General features: G+C 40.3%; 1 protein-coding gene across 1 annotated transcript in view; it reads right to left on the reverse strand.

The window, feature by feature from the left end:
• Window positions 1-14,216, reverse strand: part of csmd2 (CUB and Sushi multiple domains 2) — a 662,931-nt gene that overhangs the window by 84,510 nt on the left and 564,205 nt on the right. Inside the window, exon 49 of the mRNA XM_034160153.1 lies at window positions 9,970-10,116. Coding sequence (XP_034016044.1) covers window positions 9,970-10,116 — 147 coding nt within the window. The remainder of the gene's footprint in view (window positions 1-9,969; window positions 10,117-14,216) is intronic.

Genomic DNA, 14,216 nt, shown 5'->3' on the forward strand with positions numbered 1-14,216 from the left:
CAAACACACAGCCAGGGCAACTAATGAGGGGCTCCGTAAGAAGCATTTCAAGGTCCTGGAGTGGCCTGGCCAATCTCCAGACCTGAACTCAATAGAAAATCTTTGGAGGGAGCTGAAACTCCAAACCTGAAAGATTTGGAGAAGATCTGTATGGTGGAGTGGGCCAAAGTCCCTGCTGCAGTGTGTGAAAACTTGGTCAAGAACTACAAGAAACGTTTGACCTCTGTAATTGCAAACAAAGGCTACTGTACCAAATATTAACATTGAATTTCACAGGTGTTCAAATACTTATTTGCAGCAATAACATAAAATAAATTATAAAAAAAATTCATATATTGTGATTTCCGGAATTTTTTTTTAGATTATGTCTCTCACACTAAGATGAAAATTTCAGACCCCTCCATGATTTCTAAGTGGGAGAACTTGCAAGATCGCAGAGTGTTCAAATACTTAATTTTCCTCACTGTATATACATACAACTAACTTTGCCCTCTGCATTTAACCCATCCTAATTACAGTTAGACACAGTCTAACCACTAGGAGCAGTGAGCAGCCACAGTCCGGCACCCAGGGACCATCTCTGGGTGTAGAGACATTGCCTTGGTCACGGGCAGGAAAGGAACAGACCCTAAAAACCCTGGCCAGGGCAAAACCAGAGGAAACTCTGGTGGAAGCCCACCGTGGTCCTGACATGGAAATCGGTCGTCCAACCTGGTTATAGGGGCAAAAGACTAATCGAACCATTGAGTAGCTGGTTCCCACCGAAGTTCCCTCAGGATAGTTGGCGCTCCCTGTTCACAGTTTTATATGGCAAAGCAAATGACTGATGAACTGAACACAAATGTAGCATGAGCTCCACCCCAAGAAATGAGAAGTTCTTAAAACAAGCAAGACATTTGTATTTTTCAGTGTAGAACCAGCAATGTTGAACGTCACACCAGTGGCACCCCCATGTGGTGGCTGGGGGTGGCTACAGCCACCACCAGATTACTCTGAGCCACCCCTCAGCAACCACATGAGGGTGCATTGGATTTGTGTGGATTTATGGAATATATTTTAAATCACAACAGTTAATAAGGTGAAAACGGTGTTAAAACAAGAGCAACAGCAACATCATCATCAACAACAACAATAATAATATATAATAAGAATAAGAAACAGAGCACAATGGGGTCCTCCGCACCTTCAGTGTTCGGGCCCTAAAAGTAGACGCAGCCGCGTCGCTATGTTTCCTCCCCCTCCCCCTCTTCGGAGTTTATTATAATAATAAATCTTAAGCTGCTAGATCACTGTGTCCAAATTCTTAGTGCAACAATGCCATCTTGTGGTGATATAGGGTGCCCTCCATACCCTGATGCTGGCGTGTTAGTCTGCAAGAAACAATAACAGTACAGTCTTGTCAAATTTGCCTCAGTCATAGAATTCTGTCACGAATAGTTGAATAACCCAAATATATTGTTAATGTAATTAAAGTGTGATTGCAATAATAAAAAAAAAAACAGTGTTTAAATATATGAATATACTGTAAATTCAGTATATCAAATAGTTTGTTTTTTTTTTTTTGGTCGGGTATGCCACCCTAAGATTTTGCCTACCCCCACTAGCCACCCTTAGAATTTTTTTTTTTTTTTGCTGGCGCCACTGCGTCACACTCCTAGCAAAAAATTGCTAGGGGTGCCAGCTTGCATTGGCATGAACAGTTACTGATGCTAACAGTGGTTGTTGCTAAAGGTTAGTGGCTGATGCACAATGTAGTTGAAGAAGGTGAACTCCAAGTGGTTAAAGTGGCAGGCTGGTGACCAGAGGATCCTCAGTTCAAATTCCAGTTGAAAATCACACTGGAAAAATACCTAAGGCCCTTGCACAAAGCCCTTAATAGCCAAATCACTCCCGTTGTGCAGTTGAATGACTTGCATGCGAGTGTGTGTGAATGTGAGGCATCGCTGTAAAGTGTTTAGAGCATGAAAGTGTTATATAAATAGATATATGAATGCAGCCCATTTACATTAACCATTAGAAATGTGGTTCGGGCCTACTGCAGTTAGCATCAGCCACTATCTGGCAGCACGGTGGCTTAGTGGTTAGCACTGTTGCCTCACAGCAAGAAGGCCATGGGATCGATTCCCACCTTTCTGTGTGGAGTTTGCATGAGTATGCTCCGGTTCCGTCCCACATTTAAAGACATGCAGGTTAGGTGAATTGGAAACTTTATAATTACCCAGGACTCCCTTGCAAAAGAGATCTCAATCTTAATGGGTCTAACCTGGTTTAATAAAGTCAAATTAAAGATGTTAGTATCAACTGCTTTTCATGTCAGCAGTAACAATCATGATCGTATATGCCATCAGTAACCCTTAATACATGACTATGCATGCTCACATGACCATAATTTCTCCTCCAGAAGAATTTCTATAGCCTTGGCGAACCATTCGGCTGCCCTCTTATCTTCTGCCCTCCCCTACAGTCTGATGTTGTCAAGGCAACTCCAGACATTATGCACACACTGACAGAAACTGATACATCTCATCTGCACACCTTACCTCTGCCTTGCTGCTCCCCCCCATGCTCGCAAATGCTGCGCAGGACACTGCTGCACCCCTCTCACCCAATACTCACATTTCCTCAATTTGGATGAAGGATTGTCTTAAAGTTTAGCGTACATAACAATCAAATGTATATGTATGGTTGTTTTAAATCTGATGTGTGCCATTATTACGTTCAACTTGTAATAATTGTGGATTAATTGTATTTTGGTCTGAGGTGATTGGCTGTGAAGAAATTTTGTTGCACTTGTAATGACAATAAATCTATCTATTTATCTATCTATCTAATTTGCATGGTCTTTGATGTGGTTCATCAGTTGCGCAATGTCAGTGTTGCAGTGTTTGTGGATATGACAAAAATCTATTAATTAAATGTTCAACATCTAGAAATCCATGACGCTTAATCACAAGGCTTGTGCAGCCATTCTGTCAAACCACTAGTTATTATCCCTCTTTCGAAAGAGTGGAGCTTTCTTCATACCCCGCAGGCAATCTAAATAAATGATCTTACATTACAAAAACCCGGTCAGTTAATACACTCTAAAACTGTTCCTGTGAAGCAGAAACTATAAGAGGCTGACATACCATTCTGTGGTATTAAAGAAGATGTTATTTATACTCAGACCCAATGGTGATTTTAGCTCTCAGAATTCCCAAGTAAAATATGAGCTAATATGAGCTATATTGTATATTCTATATTGTATATGAGCTAATATTGTCTCTTTGTAGACAAATCGGCACACTGTTTGCACTCCAGGCTTTGGTAATTTGGTGAAGTGCAATGTTTCATACAAAACAGCCGCGCTGTGTACACAGTTATCAAGGGATTGAAGGCTAATTAGTGCTCTCCTTAATCACCATGTGTGTAAAGTTATATCTCACAGAGTCAGAACACTTCAATCCAGTAATAGTTAATGCACTGACAGCAGTACTGTATGATCCACAGCACGTCTTTCTCCTGTCAGTCACTATGACTGGCAGCTTCTGTGCCACCCTTGAGTTCAATTTTGCTTCCATCTCTGTCTATCATTTGCATATCTCTCCCCCCCCACCTGCTTTCTCTCCCTTTGCCTGTTATAGTATACAGCTTGTCACGCTGCAATCAGCCCTGCAGGCCAGAGGAATCAGATCTACATGTGCAGGTGACTGGAATGGAATGGATAATTGAGAAGGGATGGAAGGAGACAATGAGATCAACAGACAGGGACAGATTGTAGGTCGACTAAAGCAGAATGGATTAACAGGTCTAAAAAAGTGCGAGACAAACCGTACATCAGCAGTTACCAAGATTTGTGAAGCCAAGTTCACTTTTCATGTCAGAGGAACATCAAGCATCTACCGAGTAGAGGTGAAGCATCTGGGCAACTTGACAGCACATTTTGTTTTTGACTGAACAAGTTCCAAACTCAGTTTTAAAGGGTTCCACTGAAACATACTTGCTCACAAAAGCAGCACTGGGCAAAATAATTTTATTAAATACTGATCTCATTGCCATCAAGAAATCAGTCCTGTTACTCTTGTAACTACCCTTCTATTACAAATCACTTGCTTCTCTTCTGCACCTCTCTCCCACACTCTGTTACTTTGAACAGTTGACCCAAAGTGTTGAAATTAATTTACATTCACCACTTCTGTTAATTGTAATGAGTATACTCCACCATGTTCACTATTATTCACAGATGTAATTAATCTTGGTCTGAGTGATTTTCATTCCCCTTCTCTCCAGAGTGCATCACCACCTCTCCACATCTCAACCTGCTCTCAACTCTCACGACAGACCACAATGTGATTTGCAAACATAATAGTCCATAGAGACGCATGTCCAATCTTGTCCATCAATTTACCATTACAACCATTACAACCAAGTGCTCAAAGCTCATCCTTGATGAAATCACACATCTTATGTAAATGCATCTGTCATTGCTACTGCACCTCACAACACTGTTACAGTTCTAATAAAAGCACTGCTTGATGCATCTTCCCCACCCCTGTTTGCTAGGGTTAGGGTTAGGGTTTTACCCTATTTAACCCTTTTGCCCCCTATTTGCTTGCCAACACAAAATCAGTTTCTTATTTCTTTGCAAGTGTACATGGCCCATCATGTCCAGAATGTACCGAGGTGATGCACTGTCCCCACTACTGTTCTGCATAGGCCTCATCCCCATCAGTTAAATCATGACAAAAAGCAGCTACGGATATTGATTTAGGAATGGAGCAACCAACACTTACCCCCTGTACATGGATGACATCAAGCTGTACACCAAGAGTGAGGAGGACAATGACTCACGGATCCACCTCACCAGGCTTTATAGTGAGGATATCGTGATGTCTTTCAAATGTTGCCAATTAGTGGCAATGAGAGGGAAGGTGAGCGAGACTGAGGGAGTGTAGTTGCCATAAGGCAGTATAGGGGATGTACATGATAGCAACAAGTACCCGGAAATCCCACAAGCCAATGGGAACCATGATGAAGATTCAAATAGGTCAGCCACAGCCAAATACCTCCATAAGGTAAGACATGTGCTGAGAGGCCAGCTCAATGGTAAATGAACTGCATGAATATAGCACTTTTCCATCTTCATCAGATGCTCAAAGTGCTTTACAATTATGCCTCACATTCACCAACTCACACAAACACACTCAGGGTGCTGCCATGCAAGGTGCTCACTACACACTGGAAGCAACTTGGGGATTAAGGACCTTGCCCAAGGGCCATTAGTGATTTTCCATTTGGACTAGGGATTGAACCAAGGATCCTCTGGTCTCAAACCCAACGCTTAACCACTAGACCATCACCTCAATGGTAGGAATAAGATCTGAGCAGTCAATACATATACCCTACCAATCATCAATACCAGCTGGGATAATAAGTTGGCCACAGGAGGAGATGGATGCCATGGATGTGAAACACAAAAAAGTCATCACAATGTACAAAGGTTTCCACCCAACGTCCAGTACCCCGAGGCTCTAGAAGAAAAAACCCTAGGCACCAGATCATACACTACAGCTGACAGGACCCAAGTTGCAGGCTCTACAAATGTGGCCCCAGAGACAGTCCCATACATAGGAGCAGGATGCAAAATGGCAAGCTGGGACAAACATACCATGAGAGGCACAATCAAGTGCTGGAAGATGTACAGGAACTCTGTGCCGCATACAGATTAGAGTCCCCAAGTCCCAATGGGAGATGCCACCAAAGGTGGTTGAGAATGACAAGGCTAAGGTCCTGTGGGACATCAAATTCTAGACAGACAAACAGCTGCTGGCCAAGACATACTGGTGGCAATCCCAGCTGACAACAACATCAGAAAGAATGAGTATGAGAAAATTGAGAAGTACCAAGGGCTGAAAGAGCAACTGGAGCAGATGTGGAAGGTAAAGTCCAAAGTGGCCCCAGTGGTAATAGGAGCTGTAACCCCAAATTGGAAGAGTGGCTCCAGCAGATTCCAGGCCCAATGTCAGAGGTCTCTGTCCAGAAGAGTGCAGTGACAGGAATAGCTACTATAGATACTGCACTGAACACTCAAACTCCCAGGCTCAGAGGACTTGTGCTTGAGGAACACAAATACCACCCTCTCCAAGGTGGTTAGAGGAAGATTTTTATGAGTCACAAGCCAAGTCTGGGACCAATCTTTATCCACAGGGGGTATTTAGAATGACTATTCTAAGGTTTTGTTTAACACAGCCATGCTACTAATTACATTATATAACACCGGTGTGACACCATATTCCACCATGTTACTGGTGACATAATCTTTGACCACAGGTGACCTCAAGGTCAAATTCAAACAGTTTCAGACTAATATGGATTGAACATAGCGGAAGGGTGCATGTTAGTTAAGGATGAAGTTGTTCAAGTTTGGACAAAATTGGTCAAACAGCACCACTATTATGGCTTGAAATATTCTGTGCCAAACATGTAAGGTTCAGGTTTGCCTTCTTTGAGTGCCCATTCTTGTTTTAAAATGATTTTCTAGCACATGAGTGAAAGACCCAAGCTTCCATTCCACATGGAACTGGTTACAATGTTGAGGTGGGCCATTTGTGTTGCATTGTGATGAGGGGATGTGTGGAACATGGCATTTTTGAACAACTCCCGCTCATCTGTGTTCTGACACACAATGAGGGCATATTGCAGCCTACTCCTTGCCAAAGTTGGGGCCAAAAAAAAAAAAAGTCGGATGGCACATATTAACAAAGTAGACAGATGAATTAAAAAGTTAACGAGCTTTCACATGCGTCGTTTTAAATCAGGAAATGAAATGAGAGAAAAAGAGATATCAACAGACTGATGACTGAGTGATCAGTCGCTCCATTAGCGCACTGATTGACACACAGAAGCAACACGGAAATTAATGTAGCGTAGACAGATACGCCTCAGACTGCTTTGGCGCTCAGAATGACAAATATGCAAATTATTGCAGTTGCAAACTCCCATAAAGTCACATGCGTCATGCTCATTGACTGAACTTCATCCTGATATAGATTGACCTGTAATCCACTATCAGAGGATGGACCATCTTTGCCTGACAAAGGGAAATAATAGAGATCTGAGGTGAAACAGTGTGGGAAGAGATGCTTGCAAGTACGTGACTGGAGGCTGGCCCACAGAGACGCAAGATGGATTGATGAAGAACAGACATGAGTACAATGAATCTGCCTGTGCCATCTGTTTCTTCCTCCCCACTAAGTTACTCCAGAAGGCATCTCCGTATTGACCATGGAAACATGTGGGTTCTCAGCTATCACTTAGTCTCTCCGTCACTTTGCTTACTTTGGAAAAATCCATCATTGCAGTGAGGAGGGAAAACAGTCACATGAAAAGGGGGGAAGGCAGAAAAATGAGAGGACACCTGATCAGGGAGACGGTGAACGCCACTGAGAGATGATTAGACAACGTGCCTGAGTGGTGTTGCTGCAGAATGGAGGGAGCATTAAAATATTTGCAGTCATAATTCACCGTGACTTATGCAGGTGTCAAGTACCAAAATATTCTTCATGAGACATTAACGGCAAAAAAAAAAACAAAAGGAAAGGAATTTCAGCAACAGTTGGTAATTCTCAGGTCTGTGTAGCACAGCAAGGGCATGTGAGTATGCCTGTCAGTGTGGTTGTCATGGAGATGGGTCATATTACAGCTGTAATTGATGCATTTCAAGAACAAAATTTTGCTGTTTCAGATGATAATTTGAGCAATTTTTGACTTTTGTGGGTAGCATGGTGGTGTTGAGCAAGAAGGTAATGAGATTGCTTCCCACCTCGGTCTTTATGTGTGGAGGTTGCATATTCTTTCCGTGGTTGCATAGGTTCACACTGGATGCACTGACGTCCTCCTACTTCCAAAGACATTTAGGTGAGATGAACTGGAAACTTTAAAAACTTGACCATAGGTGTGAGTGAGGGTACGGTTGTGTTTGTTTGTCTATACAGTATGTGGTCCTATGATAGAGTGGCATTCTGTCCAGGGTGCACCCTGCCTCTCATACTATGACTGCTGGGGATAGGCCCCAACTGCCCTGTAACCCTTACCTGGAGTAAACAGGTATAGAAAATTAATAAATGAATGACTTGCTGTTTGTTTCTCTTCTTCCCCCAGGTATTACTGACAGATTTCCACCAATTTGGTATATGGATTTGTAAAAGGTAACTTTAAATTTTCAGTCCGATGTCCACCAATCTTGGCACACATATCTAGCTATGTTCTCAAATTGTTCAGGCAAGAGAAAATTTTCCCAAATTCAGTCACTGGGGTCAATGTCATTGAGTTGATGGTCAAAATTTAAACATGTCTATTAATCCATGTAAGACCATTGGACCCTATCTCAGTGATCAATGGTTGAGGGGTGGGGTCCTCTCTGGACAAGCCTCCAATCTATTGTAGTGCAAAATTAACAACTTTTGCTCCACTTTAAACTTGACACACATATTGAGGTGAGTTCTAGAATTGAAATTTTTGGTCAGTCACGAGGACCAAGGTCATTTTTGCCTCTATGTTTGAGAGCCTACTACTTCCTGGTCCAACTGGTGATTTCTTTTATAACTGGTATGTAAATGAACAAGAAAAAAATGAAAAAATACTCAACGCACTAATGATTTCAGTTCACACAATATTGCACGGTAGTCTAAAGCGCATTGAGCATCTGATGCAGATGGAAAAGCACTATATAAATGCAGTCCATTTACCATTTTTTATTTTAGTCTGTAGGCTCTTCTGTGCCTCGCTCAGATTGTCTGAACTCTGTCACTCCTTAATATAATATACAGTATGTGTGGTAAGTGAACAATTATAGTCGTTCATGTAGAGTTATGATCGAGTCAGATTAATGTCACTATGGGTGTAGACATTTAAAGGACAATCAAAAATCACAGTAAGTAGTGCTTGATTAAATAAATGCAAACAGTACTTCATATGTCCTGCCTCCTATGTTCTCTTCCATCCCCAAATATGTGATAACATCAAGTTTAAAAAGTAGTTTAATCAGAATACTATAATATTGTGCATGAGTTATATATACAACCCCTGGCAAAAATTATGGAATCACCGGCCTCAGAGGATGTTCATTCAGTTGTTTAATTTTGTAGAAAAAAAGCAGATCACAGACATGACACAAAACTAAAGTCATTTCAAATGGCAACTTTCTGGCTTTAAGAAACACTATAAGAAATCAAGAAAAAAAGATTGTGGCAGTCAGTAACGGTTACTTTTTTAGACCAAGCAGAGGAAAAAAAATGTGGAATCACTCAATTCTGAGGAAAAAATTATGGAATCACCCTGTAAATTTTCATCCCCCAAATTAACAGCTGCATCAAATCAGATCTGCTCATTGACATTGACCCTATGCCATGACATTGACCCTATGTGTCTTTTTGCAAGGAATGTTTTTGCAGTTTTTGCTCTATGGAAAGATGCATTATCATCTTGAAAAATGATTTCATCATCCCCAAACATCCTTTCAATTGTCCAAAATATCAACATAAACTTGTGCATTTATTGATGATGTAATGACAGCCATCTCCCCAGTGCCTTTACCTGACATGCAGCCCCATATCATCAATGACTGTGGAAATTTACATGTTCTCTTCAGGCAGTCATCTTTATAATCTCATTGGAAAGGCACCAAACAAAAGTTCCAGCATCATCACCCTGCCCAATGCAGATTCGAGATTCATCACTGAATATGACTTTCAGATTCACTCAATTTGTACCAATTTGCTAAATTGGTGCAATTTCAATGGATTCCGGTACGTCCTGGTCAATCATTTGGGTGAAGGTCAAGGTCAGTGGGATCAAATTTCAAATTGCTATGCCCATGGATGCTGCTGACTAGTCTTTTAAATATGCCTGTAAGAAACATCAAATTTCTTGAGTAAATCCATCTGAAAAGTCTCTCTGACCAACATGGGCATGTCTTGAGTCAAAACTGACCTGAGTAGCGTATGCGGAAGCCTTTGTGGCTGGTCGTGTGATCAAAGGACCAGTGCAGGTAGACTCTGTTGCTGGAGCTGGTGATGCTCAGTGGGCTGGAATAGTTTCCACTTAGTGTGATCAGGAGTGGGCTCTGTCTGGATGGGCCTGGAAGGACACAGAGAAAGATAACACTACAAGAATGACCCTAAAACACAGCAATACGTACCTTATATGTAATTATTTCCCAATAGCTGCAAAGAGTGTTGGAACTGTTTCCCTGAGGCTGTCCATCTGCCTGGAGCGAGCATCCATTCATTCTGTTTCCTGCATATTATGTTATTTTAATACTGGGCCAAAGGATGATTTTATAATTTTGCAAGACTGCATTCTGACAATTTTTATTAACAGAAAATTACTATTTTTTTCTTTCAGCTCTTTGACCAAGTTCTCAGCAATAGCCTGGTGAATTCCCTTCATGTTGGGTATCTCTGCTGTGGTATTCATCACAAAATAATCACTACTTTTATGGCATTTTTTTTCAAAACTCTATGTTTTATTGCTTTTGTCTAACCCTGGTTGCTCAAGGTCATCAGATTTGCCACAAGTTTTAAGCAAGAATCTCTTTCTGAGGCAACTTCAGTTCTGCATGGATGAACATGCTCACAGTTCCTGGTGTTATCAAGTGAAGTCCAAGCTAAGTCCAACACTAATCTGGACCTATTCAGCTTCTCGTCTAAGATCTGATGGGATCAAGTAATTACAATTTTAATTTATTTCATTTGTATCGCGTCAAATCACATCAAAGCTGCCTCAAGGTGCTTCATGTGAGTATCATATAACCTTACCAACCTGTAGAGCAAGCACACAGGTGACAGTGGTACAGAAAAAACTCCCTCAGATGATGTTGAGGAAGAAACCTCAAGCAGTCCGAGACTCAGAGGGGTGACCCACTGCTTAGGCCATGTAGCCATGTGTTTTCAGTGTGGAATTACTGCTGCATGTTGTAGTTATGGTATAAAATGTTCAAAAATTAAACAATAATGTATGTTATAATATTTTGTGAGCCTTACGAGTAAACTGGTCTTCTGTCAGATAAAAATCTGCTTAGACGTTATCATCGAATGACAATTAAAAAGTGAAATATCAGCTATGTTTATTGGTGGATTTATATTTTTGTGGTTTTGAATAAAACAATATAGTTACAAGAGATAATAAAAACAAATGTGTGCATCATAACTACTCCTTAAAAAAATACATGTGAGCCAGTAAGTTTGACTCAGTCAAATGTAACACTTCTGATGAGCCAAAAGTAGTCATTTCTGAGAGCCATACAATATCCTGGAAATTGAGGCCCATGTGATATACACATTTCTGGGAAGCCCACACTGCCACAAGCTTTGGCTGATATGGCATCACGTTCAGCGAGGAAGGATAAATTGAATCTCTGACCATTATGTTGTTGTTGGTCAGATATCATAATGTATGAAGGAAGTAATAGGTCATTTTTGAAATGTGATGAAATATCACACACACACACACACACACACACACACACACACACACACACACACACACACACACACACACACATCTATAAATAAATATGTCACAGATAGTTAGCTTTACTCTTGGGACTTTATCTTCTGGCCCATTCTGATCCTTCTCAGTATCACAATTATGGCTCTGTACTTGATTTGAGTAGTCTTTTTCTCTATGTACATCTGATACTGCATTCACACATTGGTGGCATGATACAAACAATACACCAAATGTTCCTTTTACAATGAGAGGAGGACAGAGAATTCTACCACCACCTGATGTGTGAATGGCAGGTGCACATGACAAAAGTACATGCCAGTGAAAGTTAAATTTTTTCAACTTTTTCCACTTGCCAAAAGAAAAAACACATTATGCCAGTAAATTACTGGGTGTTAGATTCAAGAATGTCAAATGGAGATACCCATTTGTGCAGAGGGTTACCTTCATTACTTTCCCACATGTAGTGAGGGAGAAGTAGCACATCACAACATAGAGATGTGTCTGCCCAAACTTCTGGTAAGAAGTCAATAATTTTCTACCTCCTTCATTAGAGAAATGGAATCTCAGAAGAACATAATTGTGGCACCCTGTGGAGGACCTAAAGCACATCTGATTCCAATCCGATCATAAAAGTTGTGACATGTTTTAAAGAGCATTTTACCAATGTAGACCTACAAAATATGCAACAACTTTGAACTAAATGAATATTAATATGAATTTACTTTTGAAAATGTATACTTTTTTGTAATGTAATAACATAAATGCATTACTCATGACCTAATTGTTTGGGGGAAGAGAGCTGTCCCAATAACTGGTTCAGTAGCCCAAAGGTTAGCAAATGTATACCCTCTTCATCTAGAGATATGGTATTCATATCCCCAGATATAGGCAGTTTGAGATGAGCACTATTCCAAGACTGGCTTATATATATATATATATATATATATATATAAGTCTCATTATTAGTCTCTGATACTAGGGTGTTGCCATGTAAATATTAATCTAAATGAATACTTTTATGCATATTCACAGTTGTATTTGGCAGTGATTAATATTCATCTTAAAACTAGACCTGCTGGGAGCTGTACACAACAATGTTAAATTACTTGATGTGTTGTGCAACAGCTTGTGAGCTAAGTTAGAACCCCCCCGTCTTACTTATATTGTTTGCTCACATCCTATGCACTGGTCAGAAATTTGGAACCATACTTCAAACACATACATGACAATCTTAAAATTGATATGAATAAATAGTTACTAAAAACAAAACCCAACTTAAGAGGACAATTATGTAGAATTATTGGATTTGAGCCACAAAAGACCCAAGGAATAGTACAATCCATGTATAATGCAGTCAAACACAACATTTGAACTAACAGAGACTGACACAAAGGCACTATAATGATACCTGCACAATGTTCCTCACAATGACCTTAAGGTTTGACCGCATTTTCTGTAAGAATTTAAATTAATGTATTTTTAATGTGACATTTGTTCTCCTGCAAAGATATTAGCATTGTGAAACACCTCTATCCAGTGATCTCATGACTCCCTAAGCTTTTTCCAGATATCATGCACCCTAATACACTGTAAGCCCACATGTTCAAATTAATTAAAAAGATTAAGTAGTTTAAACTCAAAGTTTAAAGAAAATGCTTGACTTACTTAAATATGTCATGCTTGTGTACATGTTCTTGCTTTTTGAGTAAATTAAACTCAGAATTTTTGATTGACTTGAACTAATTGTATATTAAGTAAGCAAACCTTCAAAGTATAACTTAAGTACAACTTAAAAGAATTAAGTAATTACATATGAAAATATTTGAGTGAACAGTTTAACAGGGGTGGTGGCAAAGTGGTTAGTGTGCTTGGTTTTGGTGCAGAAGGTTCCTGGTTCAAACCTCAGCCCTGCCACATTTCTCTAAGTAATGTGGAGTTGCATCAGGATGGGCATCTGGTTTAAAACGTGTGCCAAAACAACATGCAGGTCCACCTCGGAGCTGCTGTGGGGACCCTGAGTGAAAAGCAAGGAAGCAGCTGAAGGGACTTACTTTTAATTAATGAACACTTTAATTTAATTGTAATCATGAGGCAAGAGTAGCATATAATCAAAACGTTTAAGTTTTGGGAACAACTGACTTTAGGTTTATGAACTCCAAAATATTGTGGCAATTGATTACCTCAGTATTTTTGAGTTCCACTAACTTGTTTGGGTTTACAGTGTAGTCTGCTTTCGCAGAAGCATAAAAGTCACTGCCAAGAGAAATTAATTTGAAGTTGCCACTGTGCAATGGATGGCTGCACCTCAGCATGGTACCAGTCTCTACCCAGAGACTGGTACGAGTGGTTTTCTTCTTTGGAGCCATTCCCGTGGAGAGCAGAAACAAGAGATATTCTTTTCTGATATTGAATTGGTGTTTTATGGCACCCAGAGTGTTAATCCCCCGAAAGAGTCATTTGTAGGGTGCAGTTTAACGTTGGGCCCAGGACATGAAATAAGAGTTGATTATATTTAGAAGCAGACATGCATTGTAACTTTTAATTAATATAAGTGTCTGAAGTGTCATTACCTCCACTTCAGATTGGGTAGGAACAGATAAAAAGTGACCCTTTGGACCTTGGTGGAGGAATGTACTCTGTGGCTGCCCTCTAACAGAATCCAAACTCTGTGACTGTTTCCATCCTTTATGTCAATACTTTCAGTTTCTGCCTTTGGGTACTCTCCT

This window comes from Thalassophryne amazonica, chromosome 20 (genome assembly GCF_902500255.1).
Source record: "Thalassophryne amazonica chromosome 20, fThaAma1.1, whole genome shotgun sequence".
Taxonomy (NCBI): Eukaryota; Metazoa; Chordata; class Actinopteri; order Batrachoidiformes; family Batrachoididae; genus Thalassophryne; species Thalassophryne amazonica.